Genomic DNA, 19417 nt, shown 5'->3' with positions numbered 1-19417 from the left:
AACATTTGCAAGGCACCAGACGGAAAAGAGATGAGCTTTATCTTGTGCTGATCCAAATGGCAGAATTAGGATCTCTGGGTGGGATCAAAAGGTACGCCTGGGTGGCTTAGCAGTTGAGCATCTGTCTTTGACTCAGGTTGTAATCCCAGGTCCTGGAATCAAGTCCCACAGTGGGCTCCCTCCTCCCAGGGGGGAGCCTGCTTCTCCCTCTGCCTATGTCTCTGCCTCTCTCTCTCTGTCTCTCATGAATAAATAAAAATATTTTTAAAAAGGTAGAATTGTTTTCTAACAAGGAGAGCTACCTAACTGTGGAATGGGCTATCTTGCTGGGTGACACTCTTTGTCAGTAGAAGTCACAGAAGCTAGGAAACTGCAGGGCACAATGTGATGGCGCTAGGTGTGGAGGAAGCAGTCTCATTCATATTATCACAGAACCTGAGGCAGTCGTTGGTCCCCTAAATAGAGAACCAAGTTTGCAAGTCTTTAGGCTCCTCTCTTTTTTTTTTTTTTAAAGATTTTATTTATTTATTCATGAGAAACAGAGAGAGAGAGAGAGAAGCAGAGACACAGGCAGAGGGAGAAGCAGGCTTCATGCAGGGACCCCGATGTGGGACTCGATCCTGGGTCTCCAGGATCATGCCCTGGGCTGAAGGTGGTGCTAAACCACTGAGCCACCCAGGGTGCCCCAGGCTCCTCTTTATTCCACTGAAAACAACAGTTGTAGCTTGTGTCAGGGAAATCTGGGAAGCGGGGCTGGGAGAAAGTCCTTGATAAGGGACATCTTTTAGCATACTGCCTGACACATTGTAGGTACTCCATGGACATTAGTAGAATTGACACCTGAGGAGATAGTGCAGTAGAATACTTGGAACTCAGTTTCCTTTATTTTTTTAAAAAAGATTTTATTTATTTATTTGAGAGAGAGAGAATGAGAGAGCAAGCATAAGAGAGAGAGAGAGCATAAGAGAGAGACAAGCATGAGTGAGGGGGAAAAGGACCTGGAAGCAGGCTCCCTGCTGAGTGGGGATCTTGACTTGGGGCTCCATCCCAGGACCCTAGGATCATGACCTGAGCCAAAGGCAGACACATAACTGACTGAGCCACCCAGACACCCTTGAATCTGAGTTTCTGAATCAGCTTCCCTGAGTCTGAATCTGGATACCTCTCTCTTGTAAGCTGTGAAACTTGGGGCAAGCCAGTCCACCTCTCAAGCCTCTGCTACCCAAAGGGAGATAATGGTACCTACCTCATTAGGTGGTTTTAATGATTAAATGATGGAAGTGCCAGTCAAACCAACCTTACTTTTACCCTAGGACTCCTAGAAATGGCCAATAAGAAGGCGGCAGCTTCACAGACATGTTCATTGGGTGTTAGATGTAAGTTTGGAAAAGACAGAGAACACTAAGTCTTCTCACAATCCCACATCACTTGTCACCTTCTCAGTTCCCACTGAGATGTTCCTTACCGGAACATCTTCCTCATTGGCTTTATCACTCCAGGACCATCCAGGTGTATCCACACATTCCGCAGAGCTTCTTTCAGGGGATTGGTGAACTCAACTGTCACCACCATGTCAGAACCAACCATCTTGGCACCACGGACCTAAGACAGAAGTTGGGGTGGGGGGGGGAGGAGAATGCAGCTCATTAGCAGTGCATAAAACCTTTTCTGTTCTCCTGTGTCCTCAGCCATTTTCACTTTTGCTGGTTTAACAGAATGGTTATTTTTTGGCGAAAGAACCAGTGTGATGAGGATAGCTGATTGCTTTGACTGGGGGATACCTATTGAGACAAAGATGGAAAATTACTAATTAGAATCACACTCTTTTCCTCATTATAAAAACCACCCTAATTAGAGCTCAGGTTAATAGCCGTGACCACCAGCTGCTCTTTATCAGCAGGAGGTGGAAGTGCATTTGGTGTAGCAACACATTTCCGTGGTGAGGGTGGCCAGGCAAACTCTGCTTCTGGACAGGACTCAAATTTTCTGCCTGGATACGGGGGATTCCTGAGTTCAAGAGGAAGAGAATGCTCCAGGGGACCTGAGCCTTCTTACTTTTAGTCACACTAGAAAGAAAAGTATGGCCCTCATTAGGCCAATGAGGGAGTATCACCGTGCAACTTGAAGAAAAGGAATCTGAACACTAAAATAGGCAGGAAAAAAAAAAAAACAAAAAAACTTCTCATCTGCAGTTACATCTGAGTCCAGGAGAATGTAAGGCTGTTTGTTGGCTAGTTTATCTATGACAAGTCTCAGAAATATCGGGTATTTGGCAAAGCATCTCATGAGGCGGCCAGAGTTCAATGTCAATTCAGCACTTAACTAGTAGTGGGACCTTGGGTGACCTACTCAACTTTTTTGAGATTCAGGTTTCCTGTCTCAGAGACTGGACTGACGTTCCTATGGGGTCATCAATGTGAAATGCTATTATTATTTACTTTTAGACTGTGTATACTAGGTGCCAGGAATGGTAGGTATGCTTTCTCCACACCACACAATGAGCTGGAAAACAGCCACGTGACCATGGGTTTTTTTTTTTGTTGTTGTTTGTTTTGGAGCTATGTGTGCTGGCTGGATGGATCTGTATAAGCTTGACATAACTTGGGAACTAGATAATAATAATAGTTCTTACCTCATAAGAAAAGGGTAGAATGGGATAATGCATATAAAGCAACAAACACACTGTAGGGCACAAGGCAAAAGCTCCATACTTGATAGCTCATACTGTGTTTGGAATAGCAGGGCTCAAGGTAGTTTGTTTTACTCATCTTATATTTTTGTGCACTTTCAACTCCCGTATCTAGCCAGTGCCCAGCAAATAAGTACTTGTGAAATTAGATGAACTGCTTAATTATGGAATTTCTTGACTGAGTTTCCCATGTAACAACTCAGCCATTACCATACCGTATTTCTTTAAGCAGGATATACTGTAGAAAAAAATCAGATGGAAGTGAGCCTTTCTTATGAACAGAGGCAAAGAGGAAGGACAATTCCCAGAGAAAAAGACTCTCACTTACGGATTACAGTAAAGAATAAATCTTTATGGCTTTACCCTTTAAGGCACAGTTTGTGTCTAAATTTATGTCTGTGGGATTTTAAAAATCTATGAGAAAAATGAAAATTGCAGCCAATTCTCCTTGTTTATTACATTCAAATTAATGTCTGCTGGGTGGGATGGGGGCAGCACAGGGGTCAGAGGGATCAGGGGTGGAGCAGACAATGATCGTGGTGGTGACCGCAGCAGGTGTCACCAAGAGAGCATGGATTGTATGCCAAGCAGTGTGTCCAGTGCTTCACCGGTGATCTTCAGCCTTCCATGCACACAGAGCCCACTGGGAAACTTTAAAATCATGGAGGTCTAGGCCCACTCCCAAGCAATTAATTCAGAATCTCAGGCAGAGCCTATAATAAGTTTAGTTTAAGCACTCCTGCTGATTTCTAGGAACCAACCTAGAAAACTGCTCCCCAGTTGAAAATCTTTGATGCAGACAAAACATTTTAGAAGACAAGGCTGAAATTTTCACTTTCTTCCCAGATGTCCTGACTCCATCGATATAGATGTTAGTAGTACAGAAGTGCATTATTAGAATACTCTGAGTACTCTTGGTTTAAATATATATATTTTTTTATTTATTTATGATAGTCACAGAGAGAGAGAGGCCAAGACACAGGCAGAGGGAGAAGCAGGCTCCATGCACCAGGAGCCCGACGCAGGATTCGATCCCGGGTCTCCAGGATCGCGCCCTGGGCCAAAGGCAGGCGCCAAACCGCTGGGCCACCCAGGGATCCCCGTACTCTTGGTTTAATTCTCAAGTGTGGCCAACGTATTTTTCCTAAGTTGGAAAAGAATTTCAGAACACTTTCAGATTTTTAAAAATATAAGATAATGTTTGCAAAAAGTGTCTGAAATGGAGAAAGTAGGGGCTGCTTCAGAGATGCTATTGGTAAAAAAAAGTCTGATCACTTTAGTTTCAGAGGGGGAAATATATTGGAATTATCTGCTGTCTTCATGGAATGCTATTACAAGTAGGGACAGAAGCCCTTTATATATATACGTAAAAAAAAAAAAAATCTAGTAATAGCTACTGACCCTTCCCCAACACAGATACATACAGTGACAAATACAAGACCCATACACATCTCACATATGGCTTTAGGGGATTCATTACAGAGTCCGAAGGTCTATTGATGGACCTCCTCCCACCCATGGGCTCCAGCTGAAGAGTCATTTCCATATGGCAAGACTAGCTCAACAGAAAGATTCCAGGTCACTTTTGACACTGCTGGGGAAACTTAATGTTTGAAAGGCTGGCCCTGTGCTTAGCCCTTCATGAGTGGGCTTTAGATCTGGCCATGATTTGAAGATTAAGCCTTCTCACATAACTTCATGCATCATGCCTAACCAGTTTCGGTTTAGATGTTATTTTTGCATCGAGCTGCTGCCACGGGCATGTAAATACTTGCCCGGGCTTCCCCGATCCTGAGCGGGCAGGAGGCCGGGGAGAGTTGGGGGGCTGAGAGGAGAGGTCTCTTCTCACGTTGTAGAGTGTTGCTTTTGCAGTTGACAAAGACTCAGTTTCCCTTTCCTGACATGCATCTCCTGCACCCAGAATGTAAATTTCCCTTGCCTGACTATTGAGATGATAATGAACCCAAAAGACTCAAACCAAACCAAGTATAGAAGCCTGCCTAACCTTTAACATCACTGTTTTCTGTTTAGGGAAATTAAGTGGAGATATTTTCCTCCCTTCTTTTGAGGAAAATGGAACGTACACATAGTATTTTCACAGTATGTGTTGACTTAAGTGAGGCCCCATGCTGTGATACCTGCCAAATGCGGAGAAGACCATCGTGATGAAAATGCCCAAATCCAATTCTTTAAGGAATCTGCACTGTTCCCTTCTCTTTAATGCTGTAAAAATAATTCATATCATTGTACTTTTGTTTCTGATTGTCTCGGTCTTATAAAAAGTTAAATAGAGGGATCCTTGAGCAATCCAGAGAAGATTTGTTCAGGAAGAAACTTTTCTGTATACTCCAGAGAAGAGCCAGACAAAAGACTAAAGTGTGGGTCATCCTTCATGACATCAAAATCTCTTCCACGTGTTTGATGGCCCTAATTGTTTTCAGTATCCCATTTAAAATATCTGGTTTTAAGTATTGATATGAAATATGATGCTTTTCCAAGTTAAACAGCATTCACCAATATGGACATACCAAGTTCTTGTCTTTTATACTACTTCCCGATAATGAGTCACTATTTTGATTCTTTTTTGAACGAGAGTTACTGGTGGGTGCACATACACATACATGTAAACTTTTGGAAGCAATTACTTTTTAGGAAATCACTCGATCTCTCCCGTGGAGTATATGCTTTATAATATGCGTAACCATGTTCAATACTGAAACTGAAATGAAGGAAAAAGTTTGAGAAAGAATGAATTTCAGTGGCAATATAATTCACACAATTTATTATTTCACCTCGTGGCCCTTACTTCAAGTGCCATCAATAATGAATTACATGTATTACTGGAAAAAAAATTTTTTTTTCTTATTTCTTATTTGTGAACTGTGCTCACCAGCACCAGCACCACCACTGCTTCTAGCTAACTCACTTGGTTTAGCATTTACTACATAAAACAAATGGTTTTTTGGTCGTCAGGCGATGTTCTAAGTCTGCACTGTCTAATATGGTCGCCACAGGTGGCTATTTGAATTTAAATTAATTAAATTAGATTAAATTAAATTAAATTAAAAATTCGCTCCTTAATTATACTAGCTACTTTTCAGGTACGCAATAACTCTCTGTGATTAGTGGCTATTATATTGGACTGTGTAGGTTTAGAATATTCCCATAATCACAGGAAGTTCTATTGGACAGTGCTGTTAAGTGATTTACTTATATTGACCATTCAGTCCTCACAACCCTATGAGGTAGATACTATGAGTCTTCATTTTACAGAGGAAACTGAGGCGCAGAGAAGTAATTTGTTCAAGTTCATGTGGATAATAAATAGGGGAAGTGAGATTAAATGCAGACAATCTGGTGCCAGAGTCATTGCTTAACCACACCCCCCACACGGACTCTGATTAGTAACCGTGATAATAGCACCTCACATTATTTTTAGCATTTCCTTAGTAATGCAGGCATTCTGCTCATGTTTTACTTACGTTATCTTGTTTCATCAGCCCTCCTTATGGGCTCAGGGGCAAACATTTTCATTATCTTCATTCAATTGATGTCAGTCTGACACTTGGAAGGTAATCAAAGGACCCAAGTTACAGAGCTAGTAAACTAGAAGAACCCAGATACAAATTTAGGTCTTTCCAACTCCAAAACATTCCTCTTTAAACACTACAGACACTGTCATCTCTGACAGCAGAGAGGCAAAAATAGTAACTTTTTTTTTTGATGAAAATAGCTTCTTTATTTTCTGAAATCGACTGAAGAAATCATTCGCAGTATTACCTTATGTTATACCACTAAACTTCCAGGTAAGCACAATGATTATAACTTGACCCCGAACAAAATTTGAAAACATATGTGTAACCCAACTCTTTATTTCCGACTTCATGGGGGAAAGAATCCAATTCCTACACCAGAGTAAAATGTGACAAGGTGGCCTTGGGACCTTGATATATTACTCGACGATAATAGGATTTTCTATTTAAGGTAAAGATAGAAATATCGTTTTTAAAAATAACCAGTAGCCCAAACTGAGTGGGATCATATGAAGGCAGATAAGATTAATTACTTTTGATGTTTTACTTTGTGACTGTTTCTTTTTTAAGATTAAAAAACAACAAATGGGAAATATATAGAGAAAATTATATTCTAGGCACCCCAGTTAGCAATGATTTCTCATTTTCATTCTCAAATACAGGTTGTTTGGTAGCTGTGCGGAGCAGGGAGCTGCAAATGCACACTTTGTAGTGGCAGGGCTCACAGACATCCTCCAGGACATGCTCTTCTGGCTGATGCAGCACATTCGGTGCCTGATCCTCTGTGACAAACAAAGCAAGTAAAGTCACGGCTGGTGGTGCCCCACCTGGGACCCTTTGGGAATACATAGGCTTCACCTGCTCAGAGCCCCTCAAGATGTGTCCCCGTAGACTGATGTATTTGTTTATCTCCACCGATTGATAAAACTGTGCCGAGGGTACAAGTGCAGTGGCTGGGCCACAGTGAGTGACCATAGCTAGGGACTCGGAGGGAGCACTGGACTCAGGGGTCAAGATCAGGGGCAGCCGCTGCATGGCCTTGGGCCAAGTCATCTGAACTCTCTGGGCTTTGATTCCCCGTGCCATTATTGGGAGGAGTCAATGAGATATTATGTGTGAAATCACCTGGCCGAGCATCTCAATCATAGCACTTATTGAATCTAAATGCACCTGATGTTTAAAGGGAGAATATTATGTTGCCAGCATGAGCACGAGAACCTCCTCACCCGTAAGTTCTCCTGTGCAGAGTGATGTGGATACGGTTTCTCAGGTAATAGAGTAGAGAGCCACCAGGAGAGGAGCTGCCAGCCTCCACCCATACTGGAAAGAGAAGTGGAAAAGCCCAGGTCCCCACGCCCTGTCCCAGCCTCCCTGGTGACCTATGGTCCTGGTCATCCAGACAGGCGACCCAAGGGAGGCTGGAAGAGACAAACATACTTGCTTGGACACACAGGAGGGAAAAATGGGTCAGGGTTCAGGGGACTGTTAGAACACAGAGTCTTTGTTCTCATTTTTTTTTTTTTTTTTCCTGGCTGGAAAGTCTCAGATGTGTAGGCTGTCACAGAACAAAATGAAACTGCAGGTAAGTCTCACAGCTTACCCAGTGGCTGTCGTGGGGGCGCTCCTTCCCCAAGTGGCTTCCCAGTTTTACCTTCCCCTCCGGGATAGAGGCCTATGAATTGGGATGCTGGGGGAGCAGGGCTCAGGCTCTCTCCCCAGCACCCTTCCACCTCGCTCTGCTCTGGTTTAGCCTGCGGCTCTTGGGGGCATGAGCAGAGGGGGAACGAAGAGGATTCGACACTTAACCTCAGTTAGATGGTGAGCTCCGGTTAAAAACAGCTGATGGTGTCTCAAGTCAGAGCAGATGTGAATGTGACACCGGTGCTGGGGTTTATCTGGGCAAGTTATGCAGGGGCACCTCTTTTTCAGGGTGGATGCTGCTCCCTGCATGGTGTGGCAAGTACTGAGTGGGTTGGATTTGGTCCCCCTTCTGCGTCCCCCACTCCCAGGCTGCAGTCTGCAGCAGTGCAGGTGTGGGCCCCGAGGAAGGTCTTGGCACACACCGGGGAGGGGATGGGTGGGGGGGGTGCGGTGGGGATGTTTCCTGTGTGACCTGTGTTAACCTCAAGGCTGCAAGCCCACAGTGCTGGGGCCCCTGCCAGTCAGTGCTAGTCCTGCTGGACACTCTGCCTGTTGATGTCTGTGAATCACCTCCCTTTGTAGGCCTTATATATATGTGTATATATATAATGGAATATTACTCAGCCAAAACAAAAAATAACAAAAGAACAAAATTTTGCTATTTTGTGGCACTGCAGAGCCCACCCACGTGAGAACAGAGCGGCAGCACTTCTGGAGCTGACCTAGGGCAGGCACTGCTAGAAGGAAAATCAGCAGTTTCTCCCCATTTCAGAGAAAAAGTCAATAAAAATGTTCTCGGTGTTGAGTTTTTCTCTGGTGATTTTTTTTTTAAGCACTTGCTACAACTTATTTACAAAGTGGGCACCAAATGACTATTTGTTGAGTGAATTGAATGGTTGTATAAAAGAGTGAGTGGCTAAAAGGGAAGAATCAAAGGGAAGAAAACTCTTTCAGCCAACAGAACAAATCAGCAAGGAGCACATGCATGCTATCATCTTGCTCATGCTGCTCTTGGCCAACACCTACACCGGTGGGGCCTGGGCCTACCTCGGGGTTGGGGGGCAGTGAGGCATGTCAAAATGCTATTTAAAAAAAGCTGAGAAACGGTCAATTGTTCTCATTTTAAGTGTTTAAAAGATTTTTTCTTAATTTTAAATTAAAAAAATTTAAATTTTCCTCATTTTAAATGTTTTAAAAGATTTAAAAATTTTTTTAAAACGTTAAAAATGTTTTTTTTCATTTTAAATGTCTAAAAGATTTTTAAAAATTTTTAATTTTTTTCAATTTCAGTTTTAAATTTTTTAAATTTAAATTAAGTTTTTTAATTTAAAATTAAAAAAAAATTTGGTTGTAATTTAAATTTACCTTAAATTTTTAGTTTTTGTCCTAATTCCAATGAGTTAACACATGGTGTGATATTAATTTCAGGTTTACAACAATTCACACATCACCCAGTGCTCATCTCAATAGGTCTCCTTAATCCCCTTAACCTATTTCACCCATCCCCCCACCCACCTTACCTCTGGTCACCAGCAGTTTGTTCTCTCAAGTTAAGAGACTGTTTCTAGGTTTGTCTCTCTCTTGTTTTTTCCCCTTTGTTCTGTTTCTTAAATTGCACATATGAGTGAAATCATATGGTATTTGTCTTTCTCTGATTTATTTCATTCATATTCTCTAGCTCCATCCATCCATGTCATTGCAAATGGCAAGATTTCCTTCTTTTTCATGGCTGAATAATATTTCATTGTATACACATACGTACACCCACCCCCCCACGTCTTCTTTATTGATTCATCAGTCGATGGACACCTGGGCTGCTTCCATATCTTGCCTATCATAAATCATGCTGCTATAAATACAGGGATCATGGTTGTAATTTTCTTAATCACACATGTAGAAAGTGGTTATGTTTTCTCCTAGCAAAATTGTCCCTAGTTTCTTTTTTTTTTTTTGTCCCTAGTTTCTATGAGAAAATTAGTTCCATCACTGTTTTGTGATGTTCTGCAAAGGCTGTAGGATGTGTTCTACGTGATAATGCTAATGAGCTGTTTTAGAATGACACTTGGAAGAGTTTATTTCTCAGGTACTGAATGGAGGTCATCTGAGGGACACGTGAATGCCTCTTCTCTCTCAGTCTCATGGGCATTTGAGAGTGGTCTCCCTCCCATGAACATTCCACAGAAAACAGTGCACACACTGCACACCCTGTGGTCAGAGTCGATGCCACCAGGTGAGGTTATGTTCGCTATAGGCCAGAGGGCCACATGCTACCCTGAGCAATCCTCAGGGGTGTGCCTACTGGTTTCTCAGGCATGGATGGGACCAAGCAGGGAGGGAGGCAGGGGACGTTCATTACCAGGTCCTGGTATGGGCTAAGCATTCTCACAAGCATCACTGATGCTAATGCTCACAACTTTGAGTTTTGCATATGATTGTACTGAAGGATAAGAATAATTATTAGTGTTTTATTCATTCTGAAAAAGGGGACACAGGGGTTCAAAGAGAGGATGTGTGTGAGACATACAGAGAGAGAGGAAGAAAGAGGAGGGAGAGGAGGGAGGAGAGAAAGAAAGATGGTGGCCAGGCACAAGTGGTTGAGTATGTACTAGGATTACCGTAGGTTCTATATGGGGATTATTTCAATGATCCCTCCTGGAAACCTAACAAGGCCAGTACTCTTAATGGATCCATCTTACGTAGGAGGAGGTTGAATAATGATCCTGAAGCAGCCCATGTAGGATTATGAGCTCAGGAGATCCAACTCTAGCCACTATGTTCCTCTTCTCTGCAGTAGGGACTCTCGGTGTTCCTCCTGGTGTTCTCACTCTAGTTGGCTAGAGGACCTGAAAACTGAAACCTTCACTGCTAACTGAGAAGGGGAGAAACCCACCAGAAGACTGTTCCCATGTTATATGCCACAGATTGCAGGCAAACCAGTCTCTAGCCTGGAGACCAGTCAGATTCCCTCTGTGCCTCCATCCTCTCCAAAAAAAGTAGCTGTTCACTAAAAATCAAAATGGAGAAGTCTTTTCTTGGCTCTTACAATGATTAACACATGAGAAAAACTCTGTGTCTGATTTTAATAAAACATACTTTTCTCATCAAAATATTTTGATAGCACAAATAAAGAGAGGCGTGCTCATTAAAGTTTAATGAGTGTCTCTCTCTCTGCCATTTTCCACATGAAGATCATTCACTATGACTCATGCATGGTGGGTGCTGAGAATAGTTAACTGGGAGCACAATTTAACCAAGTCCCAATCTTTGTTTTCACAGGGACAAATGCGGTACCAGACAGGGTCCATTAGGATGGAAATACATGTCTGATGACCCTAACTGCTTTGGTTGACAGTGACATGGGTTCAGACATGAGGGCTCAATATTGCTCCAATATTACCCACCTCTAGGATGGTCATGAGGCTTAACTAAGAAAATTCAAGAGAAGTACAATAATCTAGAGCTCAATGGCTCCTAGTTGCTGTCATTGTCATCACCACATGCTGGTCTCATGCTTCTCCTGCCCCCAAATGAACGGGCGGGATGGTCATGTCATCTTAACCCTTCATCTCTCACGTGGGGTCACCCCGTGTCCAGCACATTCATCACAGTGACCAGCACAGAGAGAAGGTCTGTCTGCTGTGGGCCTGACCCAGGCTCAAAGAGATTGACAGACGGTTCTAATGTCGTCCTAGAATTTGAGGACATGGGTCCCAGGTAACTGTGGACCTCTGAGCCATTGGGCTTCTGTGCTTTCATGGCCTTTACCTCCTTGCCAACCCTGCTTTAGACAAGTCATTCAACCCTTCTCCCTGAGGTTTTCTGGGCAAAAGTTCATCACACCCTTTTCTTTCTTCTTTTTTCTCTCTTTCCCCTTCCCTCCCCTTCCATCCCCTGCCCTCCTCTCCTCTCTGCTCTCTCCTCCTATCCTCTTTCTTCCTTCCCCAGTTCTATCCCTCCCTCCCTTCTCCTTCCTCCTCTGCTTCTCTCTCCTTCCTCTTCTCTCCTCTCTCCCTCCTTCCTCCCATCTTCTACCCTTCCCCTCTCCTCTCCTCCTCCTTCCCATTTCCCTCCCCTTCTCTTCCGCATCTTTCCTCCTCTCCCCCACTCCTCTTCTCTCCTCCCTCCATCATTCCCCTCCCCTCCTCTTCTCTCCCACCATTTCCTTCTTCTCTCCTCTCTCCTCTCCTCCACCATCTTCCCTTTTCTCTCCCCTCCCTTTTATCTTCTCCTTTTCCTCTCCCGTTTTCCTTTCCTTCCTTTTCTAAACTCTGTCTTCTTTTCCTCTCTCAGTCACTCTCAGGAAGATCATATCTCCAGTAGGCCAAGCAGCATCTCAGGAGCTCAGCCCAGGAGCCAGAGTTTCTGGACTCAGAGTCCCTCACAGCTCGGTGCCATCCGAGTGGCTTTTAGGGTGTAAGGTGCTTTATCCAGGAGCACCTCTTCCCTCCTTTGGATTTAGTTCATTCTTGGGGGTGGTCTGATTAATGAGGTTAGTGATTTAGGAACAGCTGAGGTGAGGATGCTCCTGCTTCCTTTCCTGAATAAGCAGTACTGGGCAGAAGCCAAGGTTTCCATTTCACTCAGGCTGGAGTTCTGCTCAAATGACCCTACTTCTAAATAAGTTTCCTCCAGGAACAACATCCTCCATACTTTTATGGAAAAAAAAAAAACTTAAAGGACAGTTAAGTTAACCTTCCCAGGTTACTCAATTTGTGTGGCAGAGGGCATTTCCATTCCGCCCCCAGAGGATTTTCACTGCTCCTTAAGTAAATCCAGAAGACAACCAACAAATAATCCTTCACATTAATAATGTCTAAAAGATGAAAAGTATTAGTCGCCTTTATACATTTGGTTTATTGTCAGTGGTGCAATTAAATTCTACCTTATGCTGCGGCTTGAGCATCCCATAGCTTGGAGGGGCTGTCTCCTGGCCCCTTCAGAGGGACAGGTCATTGGTTCATAATGAAGTGGAGCATGTAGGCCCTGCCTCAGGTGGGGCAGGTCTCCCAGGGAGCACCTGTCATTGTTTGGGGGAGGCTGGTTACAGTACCAGCACCTTACACTACTGAATTCTCACAGCACTACTGGCCCCTCTGGAGGAGTCCTATGCTACCCTCTACTTGCAGTTGTTTCCTGTTCTGCCAGCAGACCCTGCATGACCTAATTTTTCAGTTATCCTCTAAGGCCTGTTTTTGGATGGTGCTGTGATGGGCCGTGGGCGGTGCCTGAGAGGGAAGCCCTTGTGATGACTTCAGCCTTTCTCAAAATGAAGGACCTGGGCTCTCTGTCTCAATGGGCACGACTTGTCTGTGTTTGGGTGAGCCTCGGCCTGGGGTGACTCATTACACGGTAGTCAAGTGCCATCTGCACAGTGCTAGGCCCATTGACAGCTGCCCTGCCGAATGCCACACAGCAGTCATTAGCTTTACAAATGATTCACAGCAAATGATTCTTAACACCCAAGGCTTGCTGTCCCTCTACCCCTGTCACCTCATTTAAAACATGCTCAACTTGGTAAACTTTGATTGTCACTTTAGAAGAATGAAGCTTAAGATCTATGCTAATACTTCGGGAAAAAAAGTTCTCCAGCAACCTGGGAAGGCCTCTAATTCCTGATTAAGGCTGACATAAGGTGTCATACCCCAAGGACATGGATGGAGGCCTGGGTTTCTGTTCACAGGACAGGAAGGTGTCTCAGGGTGTGGCTACCCATGTTGTCAATGGTCCTGAAAAGAGGGAGCCAACAGGTTGCCATAGTTGGCTTTCATTTCCATCCATCCTCAGCCCTCTTCTGCCAAGTTTCTTTGAACCATTTGGCTAAAGATTTCTTGTGGTAAATGGAGAGACAACATTAAAACTACTAGCCAAACGGGCAAAATAATGTATGGTGATAGATGTCAGAAAGGTGGTTATCTTGGTGATGGGGAGAAAGAGTTATTGGCTGGAAAAGGCATGAGGGAACTTTCTGGAGTGTTGGGAATCCTCTATGTCTTCATCTGTCTGGTGGTTGCAAGGTGTAGACACATATAAAAACTCACTGTCACCAAGCTGACATCTCAATGTGTACATCCTACTGTATACAGTTATATCTCAATGAACAACAGTACCAAATGCAGGTGGGAGATTATTCCAGTGGTTTCCATTTCATGACATGCCTGACCCACTTTACTCTGGAAACACTGAAATTCTATCTGTATCCATTACACATCCTTATCTTCCTCCCCAAGTATGTTTATACCCACAGGTTATATTTATATCTGCAGCCACATCTATATATTTAAATCTGGAGAGGAGAGAAAAGTGTTATATGTGTGTGTCTATATATAGGGCAGTTTACTTCTTTCAAAGAACAGGAGGATCTTAGCTCCCCCTCCCTTTTTTTGAGCAGGACACACATTCATACACACACACACACACACACACATATGCACACACACTCAGCCTGGGTGCCTAATCAACAACTTGCCTTTCTTTCTCTCTTGCCTGGATGGTAAAACTGACCTTGATGATGAGCTGGGGGATCGTCAGCACGGTGGACTTCTGCTTGGCCAGAATATCCTTGGACTCGTTGACACGCGCTGTGACAAAGAAGTGCAGGTATGCTTGCTCTAGCAGCTGGCCCATGTACTCGCCCGCTCTGATCAGCACCTCCTCTCTCTTGACTGGCAGGAAGAGAAACAAACACACAGGGCATTAGGGCCTGGTTTAGATCTGCTTGACTTTGTTCGAGTGCCCCATGTTTTCCACAGAAGCTCAGCATCCACCAGAAGCACAGCAAAGGTGAAGGGCGAATGGAACAGACTCAATCCACAACAAAATCTCCTGCTTCTTGGGTAAAACAAGAATGTGCTAGAAATTTAATATTCAGTAAAGCCTTACTAGAGAAAATGTGTCATTTTTTCCAAACAGTGCTTTTGCTGTTGTGAAAATGCAAAGCCATGACAGAGATGTTTAAAATCAAGGACCGAGAGGTTTTAACCTGTGGCTGCTTTGAGTTGACCAGGGACAATTCCAAGATGCCAGATATGGAACAGTGAGACTCAAGGCCAGCAGTCCATGTGCCTTCCCCTCGTGCAACAAGAAACATCTCCCCTAGGTCGTAGGCCACCCTTGAGCAAAACTGTCAACTACCTAAACCTTTTCCTTGTAGGGCTCCACATGTTCTTCCCAGCTTTTTCTGTACCAATCTTACATGATTTTTCTGTTTAAAAGAAGCCTTTGAAACTATTTTTTACCCTAGGCATTCAGCTCTCTCACCCCCTTCTTATTTGCAACTTAAAAAGACCTCTCTGCCAAATGCCTGTTTCCTCAGGTCACTGATGCTGGCAGTGTTGAGGACAGGCCAGTGAGGATGCCATTTGGAGTCTGGGGAGTGGTCCAGGCTCTCCTCGGTTCACCATCTGGGCCGAGGGCGGGAATACTATCTTGTGGCTCTGAGTACAATAGTGAGGTTCTGTTCGTTGCACTGCCTACTTTCTCTCTCGCTCTCATTGCCCATTGCCCAGGATTCAAGAGCAAAGGGCCAACTTCTTCTGCAGGCTGAGCCGTGGCCATGGTGTAGCGCCTGCTGTGCCTGCTCAGAGCCAGGTGCTAGTGCTGCGTTGACAGCCGACCCAGCAGGGAGATGGGTGGCTCACACCTCCATCCCCAACCGTGGAACACAGGCTCTGTAAACGCTCACGAATCGAACATCTCCGCCACTGCTTCCCTGTCCAATGTCTGCCTTTTGCCAGATTCCTCCTCCCTGTGGAAGTTACTGAAGGCAAGATTCCCATGGTCTATAGCTGCAGGGGATAGTCCCCAGGGAGCAGCAGTACTGAAATGAGGACAAAGGAACTGTGTAGGGTGAGCCAGAGCTCAGAGAAGGTCCCCTGACTTGTCAGCCCACAGGCAAGGGTGCATCAGAACATGCTCAACATCTGCTTCAAAGTCTTTTCACAGATGAGTACGTGCTGTGACTGCCTCCAGCCCTTTAACAGAAGAGTTCTTAATCCTGGCCATATATCACAGTCACTCGGGGACATTTAAAACCCCTCTCTGTTGAACCCCACCACAGAGCAATTAAATCATACTTTTGGAGGTTGGGACCCAGGCATTATTTTAAAAGTTGCTCAGTTGACTTCAATAGCAGCTGGGGTGGGGAGGCACTGCTCCAACAACCAGGAGGCTCCCCACAGAATCGGCTCTGTAGAAGTCTTGGTTCACGTGGAAGGTATGGCCCTTCCAATCCAGGCTCTCGCTGCTCAAAGTGTGGTCTGCAGACCGTCACCTGTGAGCTCATAAGAGATGCAGGTTCTCTGACACCCCACCCCAGCGTAGGATCTGCTGTTGAATAAGATGTCCACATGATGCATATTCCACTTTGAGAAGCTCCCAGAGACAGGAGGATCTTGGCTTAACCTTGGCCCTTCAATTCTGCTTTCTTGACTGACCTGTTCATACTGCCTTCTTTGGGCCCAAGCCTGGATCCTACTTCCTCCGTGGCTTCCCTGGCAATTAATCGTGCAGACACATAAGACTCCATCCCTTGACTGGGTACAACCTCAGATGAGCCCAAGGGGCCTGTTTTTCATGCCCTCAACTCTGAAAGGATGGAGTGACAAATGGTATGCATTGAAGAACATGTGTTTTGTCTCTAGCTGCCTCCAGCAGCAATAAAAACCCAAACTTCCTCTGATTATTACCGGGGTGGGGGGCGGGGTGGGGGAGGCTGTGTTTGACCACTGGGTTCCTTGAGGCTGGCGAGATATGCTTGACTTCTTTCTACCAATCTTAACAGAGGCCTTTGCTACCTTTATAATGTTGGCACCAGGACATTATTCTCTGGGGTGGAACATTCTCTAAATCATAGCACTAAGGAAACTGGGCTGTGGTTCCAAGCCCAAGAGAACAGTGCTCCTGAAATAGTATGTTATGTAAGTGCTGTGTTTTGCCACTGCACAAGAAATTGTTCTAGATAAAGTTTATTAAACGTGGCAAGAGAAAGAAGAATAGGTTTTCATTCTATGAGTGGTGGAGCTGGGCTCCTGCCAATATCATTTACTGTGTCTGGGGAAAGCCGAGGGAGACACAGACAGGAGCTGCCTCATCTCTTTTTCCAAAAAGCAAAGAAAACTAAATATAGCCAGGTGGAAATGATAGCACCTTTGAAGGTACTGGAAGGTTTAAGTTATTCAAATCTTCCAAGCTGACTCTAGCCCACACATTCTCTTTAATCATCAATCTGGAAAGTACGCCGCCCATTCTACTTGGAGAACTTTCTTTGCAATAGAGCCTCCTAGGAGTGTACTCTGACCTGCTTGAGCAAGGTCTAGAATCAAGGGGCTTTTCTGCAATGTGTTGCAGTTTATTTTATTTTATTTTTTGCAATTTATTTTAGCTTGCAAACTGCAATCTGCATACAGTTCATTCCACCTGGTCAGCTGTCCCGAGGTCAGTGACTGAGAGGGTTGATGTATCATGCCATTCCAGCCCTCTAGCCCATAGAAGCCCATTTTCTTATTGGATTAGGGAGAAAAGGTGGAGGAGATAGAGAGATGGGACTCTTATGAGGTGGGAAAGGACGGTGCATAGTTAAGCCTAAGTTAGATCATGCCTCATTTCTGCTTCAAACCCTCTTATGGCTCCTCTGCTCACTTGGAATCAAAGCCGAAGTCCCTACAAGGGCCTACAGTTCTTTACGTGGTCTCCACCTACCACTCCCCCTTGTCACCTTTGCTCCCAGCTCTGGTTTCCTTGCTACTCATCGAATACATCAAACATGCTCTGGCCTCAGGGCCTTTGCATTTACAGCTTCTTCTGGCTGTGAAGCTTGCTCCTTCTGTCAGGTTTCTGTTAAATGTCACCCCGTTAGAGAGCTTTTTCCTGACCACCCCATTCCCACCAACATTCCCTCCCTCCTTTACCCTGCTTTATATTTCTTTATTATGTGTGTAACTATACTAAATGGTACTTTGTTATTGTCCAGCCCTATCCCTAAGACCACAAACCCCATGGGGATTGGCACTTCTGTTGTGTTCATTGCTGTGTCTCTAGCACAAAACAGCATCTAGACATTAAGCTCACAATAAAGGTTTGGGGAACCAATCTACAACCCTGTGATGGGTGGTATTCTCACGTAGAGAAGAGCTCAGATTGCTTAAGTAACTTGTGTAGGGACACACAGCTGGAAGGTGACATAGTCACACCTAAAAGCCTGATTTGTCTAATTCCAAATCTCAGTTTTTGAGGCCTTTATACCCACTACTCTTGTCTTTAAGTAGTACCTTTCCTACCTTGAGGGATAGGAAAAGTGCTAGATCTCTTAGTATCAAACAAAAACAAAAACCCACGGTGATTTCTTAATTGTTAGTCACATTACTGTAGCTCCGGAGACTTGTTCCCCTAAGGTTGGGCACGTTTCTTAGAATTAGGATGTTTAGGAATAGTTCTGCATTTTTCTGGGAATATCTTTTTAAAGCCTCACAAGAGTGCTCACTGCAGCTGGGGATAGCCACTGACTCCAGAAAGCTTGAAAACAATTGGGATGTGTGAGCTGGTCATCCTGGGGGGCAAGTCTTGCTTGCCTCCACATTGTAAAGCTTATTATTTGTACACCTTTAAATTTTTTTTCTTTTTCTGTGCCACATGTCAGGTCAACAGAAATCCAGGGCCCTGAAGTGTTCAGGTCCTTTCCAACCTGCTCTAACTTGACATGCATGACCTGGAGACTAGTTTCTCCTAGTTAACTCTTTTTACCAATTATGTGACCAACCTTCGTGCCCCTTACATGCTAGTACCCCAAGGTACGAGATTGACCAAAATTGCAATCCCCAGTGCAAGCTGAGGCTTGATGAGCCCAAGCCTACTTAAAATATTCCGAATTTTTATAGTGAAGGAGATGCTTTGGAAGGGCATATACTCAAGGGAGGATGGATAGGATCAAGGACAAGAAAGGGATCCCATGAGAAGTGGCAGAGAGAACAAAGCCCTTCAGAGGCTCTTGATAGCACATCCTGAGTCTCCAGTCTCCTCTCCCAAGGATGGGCTCTCCCCCCATCTCAATATATCAGCAGGTGAGTTTTCAGAAATGGTCTGTATGCAGAGCTTAAATTCTTACCTTCTAAATGGTAAAGCAAAACACATCATTCCTGCTGGGGCAACCCCCCAAAACTTTACTTGACTTGCAGGTAGGGGTGCCAGTGTGCTTTCTGACACAGATGCTTCACAAAACTTTCTGGGCACTAACATCCCCTTGGGATCTTGTTACAGCATAGATCCTGGTTCAGCAGATCTGGGGTGGGGCCTGACAGTCTGCATTTCTAACCAGCTCCCAGAGGATGCTGATGCTTCAGGTCTTTGGCCCACACTTTGAGTAGCAAGAAGTTACCTTTCATTTTCATGACTCCTGGGGCTCTAGGCTTTGAAAGTTTCCTTATTCACTTCTATGCATGAGAGATGAAGATGAAACTTGAGGCTCCTCTGGAGAAAGGAGGTTCCCCTATGTGGTTCACGTTCCTGAGCTCTGGGCCAGAACTTTAACTGATAGGAAGGTGTATTTATTTATTTATTTATT

General features: G+C 44.4%; 1 protein-coding gene across 1 annotated transcript in view; it reads right to left on the bottom strand.

Annotated features, from left to right (window-relative positions):
- The window catches only part of F13A1 (coagulation factor XIII A chain), a 157496-nt gene that overhangs the window by 6936 nt on the left and 131143 nt on the right, over positions 1–19417 (bottom strand). The window contains exons 13-14 of the mRNA XM_055322680.1: positions 14365–14525; positions 1466–1602 (exon numbers count right to left, since the gene is read on the bottom strand). Of these exons, the coding sequence (XP_055178655.1) occupies positions 1466–1602; positions 14365–14525 (298 nt within the window). The remainder of the gene's footprint in view (positions 1–1465; positions 1603–14364; positions 14526–19417) is intronic.

The sequence above is a fragment of the Nyctereutes procyonoides genome, unplaced genomic scaffold (assembly GCF_905146905.1).
Source record: "Nyctereutes procyonoides isolate TBG_1078 unplaced genomic scaffold, NYPRO_anot_genome, whole genome shotgun sequence".
NCBI lineage: Eukaryota > Metazoa > Chordata > Mammalia > Carnivora > Canidae > Nyctereutes > Nyctereutes procyonoides.
The sequence above is the reverse complement of the archived record's forward strand: the minus strand, read 5'-3'. Positions and strand labels throughout refer to the sequence as shown.